Here is a 14,708-nt window from a genome sequence, read left to right on the forward strand (position 1 = left end):
CGGGTCAGGCCGGACCCAGAAAACTTTTCAATAGAAGTTTTTTGTTTTGTTTTGTTTTTAATTGAAAATGGATAGTGTAAGGGACACCTGTGTGGCTCAGTCGTTAAGCATCTGCCTTCGGCTCAGGTCATGATCCCGGGGACCTGGGATCGAGCCCCGCATTGGGCTCCCTACTCAGCAGGAAGCCTGCTTCTCCCTCTCCTACTACCCCCACTAGTGTTAGCTCTCCCTGTGTCTCTCTCTGTCAAATAAATAAAATCTTTTTAAAAAGCTAAAAAAAAAAAAATGGGTAGTGTAAAACTTCATTTGACAGAAGTATCTTTCTTGTGGCCTGGAGAAATTCTAGGGGAATCAGGTACACTGAGTGAACCCCTTTTTCCCTGTAAGGTAGCCATAACAATGCAGTCTATTCAGAAGTTGTCATGAATTATGACTTTTTGGTATTAGGCAATTATATTATGAGTCATGATAACAATCTAGTAGTCTTTCATACTGAGAAGGAATGTAACCAAGCAGACTGGAGGGATGTGTGTACTATGAGGAATTTTCAATCTAGCATAGGCAAGGCCCAGCTTGAGGCCACTGAATAGTTGATTGTTCCCAAGAAATTTTGCTTTGAGTGAGTCTATAAACATCTTTTCCTTATCCTTAAAAACCAGTTGATGAGGGCTTTGGAAATTTGAGGAGGGTGGGATAGATGTTTTTAGATGTAGTATCTTTAATTCTTTGAGGGAGTGTTTATTTTAGAAATTTGCTGTTTTCTGCCTATGTTATGTTGCCTTTTGATTAAAGACCAATGATAGTACTGGCCTGGAATCAAAACTAATTAATGATTTTATTTTCTGTGTTTTAGTTTTCCAAGAGACACATTTGATTTATTTTATAGCTCAAACTTAAGTTACTTTAGGTTTTCTAACAGTTTATTATTTATTTATTTATTAAAATGTCTTAAAAATTTTTTTTTGTTTCTTATTTTTTTTTAAGTAGGCTCCATGCCCGAAGGGGTGGAAGTCATGACCGTTACATCAAGAGTCTCATGCTCTGCTCACTGAGCCAGCTAGGTGCCCCTCAAATTTTTTTTTTTTTTAAAGATTTTATTTATTTATTTGACAGAGATCACAAGTAGGCAGAGATGCAGGCAGAGAGGGGGGGGGGAGGCAGGCTCCCCGCTGAGCAGCGAGCCCAATGTGGGGCTCGATTCCAGGACCCTGGGATCGTGACCTGAGCTGAAGGCAGAGGCTGGAACCCACTGAGCCACCTAGGTGCCCGTCAAATATTTTTTTGATCTGAAATTATCATCCAGCTGCCTATCAGGGAATTTAAAGTGCAAATTAATACATTAAATTTTAGCCTGTACCAGCTAACTTGGATTAAAGTATTTTATCTTTTTTTTTTAAAGGTGACTAAATGATACTTTTAGTCTTTTCAGTATAATGAGGCGTACCCTATTATATCAGCTGTTTTAATTTATGTGTCTTCCGTACTATTGTAGGCTATATGCATAATTTTTCTCTTTTGAAATAAACCTTTGGGTTGATAAACTTTATATTTGAATGTTTGATTAGCACACTGTGTCTTTGAATCTTAGCCTAGCTATTTATTGGCTGTCATTGATTTATGATTTCCCTTAAGAATAAAAAGAACTCTATGCCTTTTAAATTCCTTGCACAGTAGATAGGTTATGGAAGGAGAATGTTGATCAAAAAAAATTCAGTAAAATGCAGTGTTTGGGGCTGCTGGACTTAAACAAGGTAGCTGTCATTTTGGTGTCTTCCCTATCAATCTGACTAATGATTGTGTTTGTACTTATGAATTCCTTAGAACACCTGTTTTTCTGGAAGAAGAAAATGTTTGACTTTCAGTGACAGATGCAAATTATCTACATCATTTTAAATTGAATTGAGGTAAAAGAGGAAAAAATAGTGCCTAGGAAGTGACTAAATATGTACTTACGGTGATGGGCCCTTTTTTGGCGAAGCCAAATTCACTTATTTGACATATTCTTTATTCTTTGGTCAGGCCAAGGACAGTTTGATTTACAGAGGCAGCTTTACCCCTGTTTTTCATCATGACCCCTGACTTTCTTCTTCTACTTCTTCTTCTTTTTTAAAGATTTTATTTATTTATTTGACAGAGACACAGCAAGAGAGGGTACATAAACATGGAGAGTGGGAAAGGGAGAAGCAGTCTTCCCACTGAGCGGGAAGCCCTATGCAGGACTCGATCCCAGGACCCTGGCATCATGACCTGAGCCGAAGGCAGCTGCTTAACCAGCTGAGCCACCCAGGCACCCCAATTCCCGGCTTTCTCTTGAGTAGTTACTTGTTTTATTTCAGGTTGTTGGCATTGATACAGTATCAGATTACCAGTGCTTAAAAGTAGAAATCCACCAATTCTTACTTCCTCTTTGTATCTGTCTTTTTTCTGAGTCTTTGCAGATGTTTCTGAATTGAATTGCATTTTCTGTTTTCCTCCTCTTCTCTTCCAGTTGCTTCTAGGGCCTTCTGCAGACTTCACAAGAAAGCCCATGGCTTTTTACTCAGTATTTGGATCTTGTACCTTCCTTCATTCAGCATCCTGCAAAATTGGGGAAAAGGAAAGACGGAAAATAAACTTTTTAGTTAGTTTTTTTTTTTTTTAATATTTTATTTATTTATTTGACAGAGGGAGATCACAAATAGACGGAGAGGCAGGCAGAGAGAGAGAGATAGAGGGAAACAGGCTCCCTGCTGAGCAGAGAGCCCGATGTGGGACTCGATCCCAGGACCCTGAGATCATGACCTGAGCCGAAGGCAATGGCCCAACCCACTGAGCCACCCAGGCGCCCTAGTCTTTTTTTTTTTTTTTTTTTTTTAAAGATTTTACTTATTTATTTGACAGACAGAGATCACAAGTAGGCAGAGAGGCAGGCAGAGAAAGGAAGGAAGCAGGCTCCCTGCTGAGCAGAGAGCCCTGTTGTGGGGCTTAATCCCAGGATCCTGGAATCCTGACCTGAGCTGAAGGCAGAGGCTTTAACCTGTTGAGCCACCAAAGTGCCCCTAGACTTTTTAGTCTAAGGCTTTTTATTTATTTTTATTTTTTGTTTTTTACTGAGTTGAACTTTGGTTCGTTTCTTAGCTTTGTGACCTTGGTCAGGTCAGTCAACCTTTCTGAATTCCGTTTACTCATTTTAAAGTTGTCCCTCTCTAAGTGAGATGATATGTGAAAAGTGATTTTCGACCTGTAGAGTGCTAGGCAGGTGTAATCTTTTGTAGCCAGCTATGTTTAGATCTTGGTAACTCTAATATAGTAAAGGTAAATAAAGAGAATTCAAAATTTCTGATGAAACAAAATGCTGATGGATCTATTTTAAGAATTTGACAAATGGATGTAGAATGGAAATGTTAAAACATTTTGACCTGATGTACTTTTTGATAAATGGCTTTAAAATTATTTTGGGTTTGAAATATACACCTTTAAAAGTGCATGTAAAAGAGTATGTGTAATGGCTGTGCAGATTTTTAAATAATGACAGTAACCACCACTGTGTGTATCACTTAAAGAAATAAAACATTTTAAATAATAATAACCAGGTACTTATCCCCAGCTTAAGAAATGGAGCATGATGTATCCTTTCTCTGAATTCTCCCAGAATCCTGACTTCAAATATGTTATATATGCTAATGACTCCTAAAGTCAAATGCGTGGTCTGGACCTCCCTCCTGAACTCCTGATCTGTACATCCAGCTGCATAGCTGACTTCTCCACTTGCATGTCTAATAGGATCTCCGACTGGATGTCTCTAAAACTAGACTCCTGATTTCTACTCCACCCATCCATTCCTCAGCAGTGCTCTTTCTCTCAATTAATAAGCAGCTCTGTCTCTCCAGTTGCTTGGGGTAAAAATTTGGGAGTTTTTTCCCATCACACCTCGTGTAGAAGCTGTTGGTGGAGCCTGTTGAGAGGTCACTGAGATGTATTCTCTAGAGTCTCCTTCTCCGCACACCAACTGCTAACCCAGGCCAAAGGCTGTTGCTCTCTTTCTGGATTGTTGGTTTAGCCTCCTTACTGGTATGTCTGCTTTCCGTCCTGTAGTCTGTTTTCAGCACTTGGTAAAAGCACGTCAGATAATGTCCCTTCTCTGTTCGGAACGCTTCATGACTTCCCTTCCCCCCAGCTCAGAGCAAATGCTCTGTACTGCTGAGCTCCAGCTAATGCTCCCATCTCCTCCTGATTACTCTCTTTGCTCATCCTTTCCAGCCACACTGACATCTTGCTGATCCTTAAAAGAGCCACTGAGTTTGTTGGCCTTCAGAGATCCTAGCTTGATGCCAGAGGCCTTGGATCCAACCTCCTTCCCTTCTTGAGGCCCAGGGTTTTCTGATCTCATCCTTACCTTTGTGGTCATGAATATCCTGGGTCTAGGCCATTAGGCATGAAATGATGCCCTCAAGCCAATGGCCATATTAGAATTCTGGTTACTCTTCTTCTTTTGAACACATCCTCCACCCCATCTTTTTTTTCCCCCCAAAGATTTCCTTTTCCCTGTTGCCAGTTCAGCATTCATTAAAACTGTTATCTTGTTTGTAGCATATTATAGATGGCTTCTCTGTCAGCCATTCTATCAGAACTGAAAGTCCGAGGAATTGGTTATTAGCCAGTGAAGTTAGATCATTGATTTCTTGGAATAATTTTATTTTGTTCTTCAACTAAAGGATGGAAGACTCCAGACAGGGGACCACATCTTGAAGATCGGTGGCACAGATGTGCAGGGAATGACCAGCGAGCAAGTTGCACAAGTGCTAAGGAACTGTGGAAACTCAGTTCGCATGCTTGTTGCAAGAGCGCCTGTGGGTGCAGTTTCCGTAACCCCTCCTACCCCTGCAGCCTTACCTGTTGCCCTGCCTGCTGTAGTTCACAAGAGCCCCAGTGCTGTGAGTATGCGAACCATTCTTTCTCCTTATGTGCTAGGTATGAGACTCTGCAAGATTAGAAGTGCCTTCGACTCAAGGTGTCATGTGGGTGGGAGTAGTGCCTCAGTGCTCACCAGGGAAGCAGAGGAGAACCCAGTTGAGAGACATCACACAAGTTTGATTTTGTTTTTTGCTGTTTCTCAGCATTAAATCATCCAAACTCCCTGAAATTCAGCTACTCATTTGTAAATTGGAAAATAATACTATTTGCCATTCCTTTTTTTTTTTTTAAGAAAGCCTTTTAAAAAAATGTATTTATTTAAAAGATTTTATTTATTTATTTGACAGAGAGAGATCACAAGTAGGCAAAGAGGCAGGCAGAGAGAGGAGGAAGCAGGCTCCCCGCCGAGCAGAGAGCCTGATGCGGGGCTCGATCTCAGGACCCTGAGATCATGACCTGAGCAGAAGGCAGAGGCTTAACCCACTGAGCCACCCAGGCTCCCCTTATTTATTTATTTTAAAGTAAGCTCTACTCCCAGTGTGGGGCTTCAACTCATGACCCCAAGATCGAGAGTTGCATGCTCTACTGACCAAGCCATCTAGGCACCCTGATACTTGCCACTTCTATTTCATGAGAGTGGTGAGGAGACATCCACATACTGGAGAGAAACTCAATACTGGTCAATGTATGAATTAGATACGAACAGAATGAACAAAGGGAATATTTATTATAATCATCATCATCATCATCATCATATAACAATAATCAAAATTGTTGAAAAATCAAAAAAATCAAAATTTTTTGAAAAATAAAAAATCAAAATCAAAAGAAAAATAAAAAAATTAGTATTATCAAATGCCTAGAATTGTCTAAGTCATTTGAAATCCTCATAGGAATTCTGCAAGATAGGCCTATCCTTTCATCAAGATAAGATCATATTAGGGGCGCCTGGGTGGCTCAGTGGGTTAAGCCGCTGCCTTCGGCTCAGGTCATGATCTCAGGGTCCTGGGATCGAGTCCCAAATCGGGCTCTCTGCTCAGCAGGGAGCCTGCTTCTCTCTCTCTCTCTGCCTGCCTCTCCATCTACTTGTGATTTCTCTCTGTCAAAAAAAAAAAAAAAAAAAAAAAAGATAAGATCATATTAAATGAAGGAACTCAAGTCCACATTACTCGTTTAAAAGTCAGAGAGTGAGGGGCACCTGGTGGTTCAGTCAGTTAGGCATCCGACTCTTGATCTCAGTCAGCTCAGGTGCTGATCTCAAAAAATAAATGAAGTCAGTTGCCAAGCTGGGACTTGAATTCAGATCTTTTTGGTTCATTCCAAGATCTTTCCAGTAATTTCACAGGCTCTGAATCAAGGGTTAATAAAGTAAAAGGAAATAAATAGTTTTTAAAAGGAGAGACGGGGGGAAGAAGAAAGAAGTGACTTTGGTGGGAAGAGATGGGAAACCATTGTTCATATGGATTTAGACGAGGGGCCCGTCTAAAAGGTTGTTTGTGTCTCCCTTTTTGGAACCTTGTGAATGGAAATTTTCTGTCAGAGGTCTTAACATCATTTTTGCTTTCCTCTCCAAACTGGTTACAGCCACTTTCTTCCCCTCCATTTCTCTAGCTCTCCAGAGTCTTCAGGTCAGTAGTGGGGACCAATGTAACTGTGTGATAAGAATTTGATGCAATCAGATACTTCCTTTCTAATGTTAGTGTTTTGAATGGAATCATGTTTTTAGACACTTTATTCTTTTTTTTTTTTAAAGATTTTTATTTATTTATTTGACAGAGATCACAAGTAGGCAGAGAGGCAGGCAGAGAGAGAGAGAGGAGGAAGCAGGCTCCCTGCTGAGCAGAGAGCCCTATGCGAGACTCGATCCCAGGACCTTGAGATCATGACCTGAGCCGAAGGCAGTGGCTTAACCCACTGAGCCACCCAGGCGCCCGACACTTTATTCTTTTAAAGAAGTATTTTAAATTAGAAGGCAAGTAATGAAATTAAGTTTTAGTTTGATATTTTTTGCTCCCAGTAATTATTATTCATAGTAATTCTTACCATCTGTTTCTAAAATTTTCTTTAGTTTTTTTTTTTTTTTAAGGTAAAAATTTATCCTGAGTTTTTCTAAGTGGTTGTATTAGTTTTCTATTGTTGTATAACAAATTATCACAAGGGGCACCTGGGTGGTTCAGTTGGTTAAGCATTTGACTCTTGATTTTGGCTCAGGTCATGGTCTCAGGGTCATGGATCAAGCCCTATGTCTCATGCGTTCTCTCTGTCTCTCTCTCCAAAAAAAAAAAAAAAAAATCACAAACTTCGTGGCTTAAAAGAGCAGGCTTTGTTAGTTTGCACTTGTGTAGGTGGAAAGTCTGGGTGGGCTTGGGTGGGCTCTCTGCTTAGATCCCTGTATGGCCAAAATTAAGGGCTGGCTGGACTCTTATCTGGATGCTCTGGGGACAGTCCATTTCTAAGCTCATTTGAGTTGTTGGCCGAATACTGTTCCTTGTAGCTGTAGGACTGAAGTCTCTTTCCTTTGCTGACTGTCAGCTAAGGCTCTCTCTCAGCTCCTCCAGATCCCCAGTCCCCCAGGTCTCACGAGACTCCCTCATCTTCAACCCACAGGTCCAGCCTTTATGTTTCATTTTCACTCCTTTCTCTGCTGCCAGCCAGAAAACTCTGCTTTTGAAAGGCCCCCGATCAGATTAGATGCACCTGGATAATCTCCCTTTTGCCATATACCTGGGCCATAAACACAGGAATAGCACTCGGAATCAAAAGTCCTGGGGACTATCTTAAGATTCTGCCACAAGTTCTAAAAAAAATACTTGACAAACCACGCACAAATTGACGACACACAATTATAGAACTAAATATTATGTACACTTACAATTGTTTTTTCCTTTTAGGACAGTTCTCTTTTTGAAACATATGATGTTGAACTCATGAAAAAAGATGGACAGAGTCTTGGGATTAGAATTGTTGGCTATATTGGAGCTGCTCATACAGGTAAATGAATCATTTCTATTTTATATTTGGAAATAATTGTAAAGGATGTTAAGGTTTCTAGGTAGTAAAATTAAATATCGGCAAATTTTAATTTCAATACTGAACAGTAAAACCATGTATCTATAGTGGCAGCCAGTTACTTTTCCGTGATTAAAGAATTAATTTTATCTCAGGAGTTTTATAGCTGACTTGATTGTCATTAACAAAAGGATTTAATTATCCAACTCAATGTGTAGTATTTGAATTGTGTCTTCTCTTTATCTAAGATAGATATACTTTAAATATTGTGACTGTTACATATTATGCCATTTTAGATGTGATAATATAAAAGGATTACTGTATATATTTCTTTTTTTTTTTTTAAAGATTTTATTATTTGACAGAGAGAGACACAGTGAGAGAGGGAACGCAAGCAGGGGGAGGGGGAGAAGGAGAAGCAGGTTTCCCACTGAACAGGGAGCCCGATGCAGGGCTCTATCCCAGGACCGTGGGATCATGACCTGAGCCGAAGGCAGACACTTGACCACTGAGCCACCCAGGCGCCCATGCTGTATATATTTTTATTATGAATGTTAAAAAGTATTATTATAATTATTTAAAAAAAAATAAAACAAATTCTTCAATTAGAATTATTTTCCTGTCGTATAAAGGGATTCTACTGTGAGAATACATACATGGCCCAAGTATCTCTGAATAACATTCCCTTAACTACTACATGCAAAACTTTGGTAACTTTTATTGTTAAGAGTTACTCTATTATTATAAGACAATAATTAGAGTAAGGAAAAATAAACCTTTTGGATAAATATTTGCTAGTAACATGAATTCAGAGTTATGAAATGTTCTGGTTTTTAAAAATACTACGATTAGGGGCGCCTGGGTGGCTCAGTGGCTTAAGCCTCTGCCTTTGGCTCAGGTCATGATCTCAGGGTCCTGTGATCGGGGCCCGCATTGGGCTTTCTGCTCTGCAGGGAGCCTGCTTCCCCTTCTCTCTCTGCCTGCCTCTCTGCCTACTTGTGATCTCTCTGTCAAATAAATAAATAAAATCTTTAAAAAAAAGTAGCAAGATTAGAAAGTTAATTTTAAAAAAAAATTATTATTTTGCATACTTACAGCAGGTGGAAAGATTAAGAGTGCTAATGTATTCAAAGTCCTGAATGAAATTCATGTCAGACCACCTTGTGCTATTTTAGCCTAATGAAATAACTGTTTTCAGACCTTTAGATTTTTCTAAGTGCCACGTTTATTAGGTTCAGAATTTAAATGAATTCCAAAAGAGCTAAGTATGGATTGTAAAATAATGTTGAGAAAAAAAGCTATATTGAATAGCTCTTAATATGCTGTCAGGTTCAAGAAATGATGGCTTAGTTCCTAAACTTATGGCTTATGAACCTTTATTATAGTAAGTTTTTGGAGTGTCCTTATAAACCTAACAATATAATATATACACCAAGTAAAATGAAGGTAAATGATAGAAAATTGAGAAAATTTGATATTTATGTTACTGAATAGAGAGTCATCTTAATTATTTACTCTCAAAAGAAGTTTTGGGGACTTTGGGAGAGGGAGGCAATGGTAAATCCAAAAACTAGAACAGTTAAAAATTCAGTTTGCTATTTGACATACAGACTTTCGGAGTAATTTTTGCCTTGTTCTATTCATTGGATTTTTGATGGGGTTACTTTGCTTGGTTCGGAAAGGGATAGAAAAACAAATATAAGAAAAGACTAGTCAGAGGAAGAAATATGTAAATAACATAATTGTTTAAGGATAAATGAAATATGTGTCTTATCAGAGCTATAAGCAAACTATCATCATATGGCAGGTGAAAGATTAAATTTGACAGAAAAAAATAAAGAATTCACAAAGGAGCATTTGTGCTAGGCATGAAAAAGGATTTTGGTAGAATGGATTAGTTTCATAGGAAGAAAAAATGAATTAAGAAAAGGGATAACATCACAACAATACTTAATGTTTTGGTGAAATATTGAGAGTCTTGTGTCTGTGAACTTTTGCCTTGGAGGGATGGCAATTGGAAGATAAGTAAAGTTTTCTGCAGATTATGGAGGTCCTTGAATATGATTCTGTGAAATTTACATTTTATTATGTAGGCAATAGGAATTCATTGATGTTTAGTTTTCTTCTGTGGACAGTATTTTAAGTTCATTTGAAATAAAAGAATAAAACAATAAAATCATCCAGAGTTACGGTTTTTCATTTTCCAGTTTCTCTTCTAGTCTTTGCCCATAGGCCTGTATACTTTTTATATAGTTGTAATTTTTATTTAGCCATTTGTTTGTATTTAAATATTTTATAATGTGAAGATTATTTAATGTTGCTGAAATTCTTTCTTTCTTTTCTTTTTTAAACACTGTGTGTACTTTTCTGGGAAAGTCTGGGAAGCTAACATGAGCAGCAAACTAAATGTAGGCAGGGAAGACCAGGTAAGAGACTCTTTTCTTAGTGCTGGTGAAAAGTGGTAAGTCTCCAAGGCAGCAGGAAGAAAGGGGACAGCCCAAGAGGATGAGACCGCCTGGGCTCTCTGAATTCCCGCTTAGACTAGAGTGCATTTCATCAAGCTTCCATTACTGATTATTTTTCCAGAAATAGTCATCAGTCACATCATTTCAAATTCGGGTCATTTGTGATGGTGACAGTTTGAAATAATCCATCAATTTCTCTGCTTGTGTTCAAAATAGTGTTTATCAAGCCTCACATCAGCCCCTGTAGCTAATTAACCTCTTGATATGAATTTGGCAATCAAGGTCTAATTAGAGCTTTCTTCCTTTTTCCATATGTTTTTGTGCATCTCAGGGGAGGCTTCCGGGATTTATGTGAAAAGTATAATACCTGGCAGTGCTGCTTACCACAACGGCCAAATTCAAGTGAATGACAAAATAGTTGCTGTAAGTACCTGCCCTTTGTTTTAGCATTGAATCAAGTCGGGGGAAAGGAGTTATCCTTTTTTTTTTTTTTTTTTTTTTTAAGATTTTATTTATTTATTTATTTATCAGAGAGAGAGAGCAAGCACGTGCACAAGCAGGCAGAATGGCAGGTAGAGGCAGAGAGAAAAGCAGGCTCCCCACTGAGCAGGGAGCCTGATGAGGGACTCTGATTCCAGGACCCTGGGATTATGACCCAGGCTAAAGGCAGCAGCCCAACTGACTGAGCCATCCAGGCATCCCGAAAAGAAGTTATCTTGATGGTAGTGTGTATGAAAGGAGAATGGCTTCATATAGTCTCATAATTTTTTTTTTTTCAAATGGTGCAGCCACCTTTTAAAAAAAATTATTTATTTATTTATTTTTAGGTTTTCATTTATTTATTCGACAGAGAGATCACAAGTAGGCAGAGAGGCAGGTAGAGGAAGGGGGGGAAGCAGGCTCCCTGCTGAGCAGAGAGCCCAATGTAGGGCCCAATCCCGGGACCCTGAGATCGTGACTTGAGCCGAAGGCAGATACTTAACCCACTCAGCCACCCAGGTGTCCCTGATCTCATAATGTTTTAAAAAATTAAGTTCAGTGAAATCTCATTGATTTTGCTCTTAAGGTCCTAAATTTGTTTTTTTGTTTGCTTTTGTTTTTTACCGTGGGTGAAGAAAGGAGTCACTAATCATATTGGTAGCGGGGTGGAGGGGGGACACACACACACACACACCCTCTGAAAGATGTCCTAGCAGTCTCCTAAAAAAGACTTTCAGGCACCTCTGTGTTCTGTATACTCAGTAATTTATATGCATTTTAGTAGGCTATTAACCAGTTTTTTTCATCTCTTCATGAAAGTAATTTTTCTACTAACAGTAAGTAATTTTAAGTACATAGAGATTTGAGGTATTTTATATATTGGAGAATTTTGTAATTACTTTTTGTCCATTCAGGCTGGTCTTTCTCCATTTAGTAGAAATTTGTTAAATTTTAAACTTTATTTGAATAATATTTTTGAAACATAAACACACATCTACATAGACACATTTAATTTCGTGGTTTACATAGAAACAAATGTTTGTTGCTGTCATTTGAATCTTTGTCCTTCAGATCCATCTAAGGAGGCATCTTTCATCACTCTTGGCTTAGGAAATATCTTGGGATTTTGCAGGGGATAGAGGCCCAGCTTTATTCTGCCTCACCAAAATTGAAAACAGCGGCTAACTTGAAACCTATGTGTAATGTGTCTCTTAAATGTTTTAGGTGGATGGTGTGGATATTCAGGGTTTTGCCAACCAGGATGTTGTTGAAGTATTACGGAATGCAGGTCAAGTGGTACATCTAACCCTAGTTCGAAGGGTTCGAAGGGAGGCATCTTCATCTGCTTCTCCACTTGAATGGCCTTCAGACCCAGGTAGCTTATGCCACTGTCCCTCTTCCTACCACCAAGTCTGGGCTTGGAGGAATAGTTTACTTATGGAAGTTGTTCCGTGAGTCTGGGAAGGAATAACTGCCCATCTTTTGTAATGCAGTGATGGAGAAATAAATCAGCTCATTTGTGCACTGAAGAAGAGTTTTCCTTTGCTTATTATGAGGTGCCTGTCCAAATGTTAGAACACGAACCCTGACATGCATTAAGCTCTGCGAGCTGTTCTAAATGGAGATGGAAATCATTTTTCCAAAAAGCTTCTAAATTTCATTTATTATATTTGAATAATAAAGCTTTGGCACCTTTTGTTCTAGGGACTCTCATTTGTCTAATGCTTTGACATTTTGCACACTTCAGATTTCAGATGACTTCTAACAATATATTTGATTCTAATGTCTCCTGATTTATACTTTGAAATACAGAGGGGGAAAATAAAACCTGGGTTTCTGTTAAGGACATTTTTATTTGTGAAATATTTGTTATTTTGATTAAGGAACAGCAAATTTTCATTATAGAACAAATATATAATTGTATGCATGCCAGTTTTTTTAATTACCAAGTTATTAATAATGTATAGATCAAAAAAATTTGGCAATCCTAAAACAAATTCAGTTTAAAATGAATGACTAGTTACAGAACTAGTGAATAAGAAATCATTCCATTAGAATTTGTCAGAAGAGGAATACATTCCCCCCGCCCCATCTCTTTTGAAGATATAATAAGCCTGGAAGCCTTGCTTTCAACCTGTATTGATTTATATTTAAATTGGAACTTTCTAAGTTTTATGTGATAGTGGAAATTTTGCTGCTGAAAGACAAATGCCCTGTCAACTGCGTTGTATATATGAAATTAAAAATTGCCTAAATAGTACAAATTGTACAAATGCTATATTGACCTTAAAAGGTTTACATAAATATTTATATCCACGTAATGGTTTTTAATAGCTCTGATAGAGCCCTTGGCTTCAGTCTACTGTATCAAATAAAGTATGTCATCTACCAGTTAGCAATTCTTTCCTGTGCATGCCTCCATTTTAAATTTATATTGGGATAGTTTTTGACTCTAAATTTGCACGTCTTCCTTCCGTGGTTGAGAGGTCCTTCCTGTGGGCTTTACTAGCACCCTTGAAAGAGTGTTCTACTGTAGCATTTATCACACCTTGTAGCAATCACCTGCTTTATGTGCGGCCACTGTAATGTAGGCGAATGGTGATGCCTGGGTTCCCTGCCCCACATAACAACATTTTTGCCCGTCTTCCAGAGCCAGCATTTGTCTGTTTTACGGAAGCAAACTGCACTTCTAGCTCTTGCACAATACCTTCCTCTACCATTCTAAAGTCTTTTTCTCCTCTACACTCCTACTGTTCCTATGTCTTGTATATCTTATTTGTGTACCAGTTTGTATACTACTTGTAGCATACAGTTATATCCTGTACTGCTCTGTTCTGTAAACTCTGGTATGTAACTATTTTTCCCAGGGACACTAGCAGCTTCTGGGCACATTACTTTGGCTAGAGTAAGACTGTGCTTTTTCTGTGTGTCAATGGATTAATGATCTAAGAAATTTTAGGTTTGGTTAAAAATGTCATGTTAAGATCATAGGAACTTAAAAAGTTTTATTTTTAACAATATTTATTTATTTTTAAAGATTTATGTATTTGAGAGAAATTGTGTGGGAGAGCCCAAGCACCTAGTGGGAGGGAAGGGGAGGAGCAGAGAGAGAGAGAGAGGGAGAGAAGCAGATGCCCTGTTGAATGGGGAACTTGATCCCAGGACTCCAAGATCACAACTCCAGTGGAAATCAAAAGTTGGTCACTTAACTGGCTGGGCCACCCAAGCGTCCCAAGATCATAACTTTTAACCAGTTATATTTTTCAGCCTTTTATAGTTGACCCTTGAATAGCACAGGTTTGAACTATGTAGGTCCACTCATACATGGAGAGTACAGTACTGTACTGTATTTTCTGTAAATGTATTTTCTTATGATTTTCTTAATAACATTTTCTTTTCTCTCACTTTATTGTAAGAATACAGTATATAATACACATAATATACAAATTATGTTAATTTACTACATGATCAGTAAGGCTTCTAGTCAACAGTACCCTATTAGTAGTTGTATTTGGGGGGATTCAGAAGTTCTATGTGGGTTTTCAGTTGCATGGGGAGGGAAAGTGCTCCTAGTCCTCCGATTGTTCATGGGTCAACGGTATTGTAAAAATTTTTAAGCATACAGAAAAATCGAAAAATAATATAACAGATACAAACCCACCATTTAGATTCAGCTGTTAATGTTTTGCCATATTTGTTTCATCCTATTTCTCTTTTTCCTTAATCATTTAAGAGTGAGTAGTAGACATCATGGCACTTTAGTCCTACATACTTAAGTCTGTAGTTTCTAAAAATGAAAATATTATAATAATAATATCATTATCATACCAAAACAATTAATAGTAATTCCCTAATGTCAGA

The 14,708-nt window shown here is 38.2% G+C and overlaps 1 protein-coding gene across 2 annotated transcripts in view; it reads left to right on the forward strand.

The window, feature by feature from the left end:
- Positions 1 to 14,708, forward strand: part of PATJ (PATJ crumbs cell polarity complex component) — a 367,374-nt gene that overhangs the window by 30,613 nt on the left and 322,053 nt on the right. For both annotated transcript variants that reach the window (XM_044238351.1, XM_044238352.1), the window contains exons 8-11: positions 4,695 to 4,913; positions 7,785 to 7,884; positions 10,699 to 10,790; positions 12,072 to 12,222. In XM_044238351.1, the coding sequence (XP_044094286.1) occupies positions 4,695 to 4,913; positions 7,785 to 7,884; positions 10,699 to 10,790; positions 12,072 to 12,222 (562 nt within the window). The remainder of the gene's footprint in view (positions 1 to 4,694; positions 4,914 to 7,784; positions 7,885 to 10,698; positions 10,791 to 12,071; positions 12,223 to 14,708) is intronic.

This window comes from Neovison vison, chromosome 2, assembly GCF_020171115.1.
Source record: "Neovison vison isolate M4711 chromosome 2, ASM_NN_V1, whole genome shotgun sequence".
In the NCBI taxonomy this organism is placed as follows: domain Eukaryota; kingdom Metazoa; phylum Chordata; class Mammalia; order Carnivora; family Mustelidae; genus Neogale; species Neogale vison.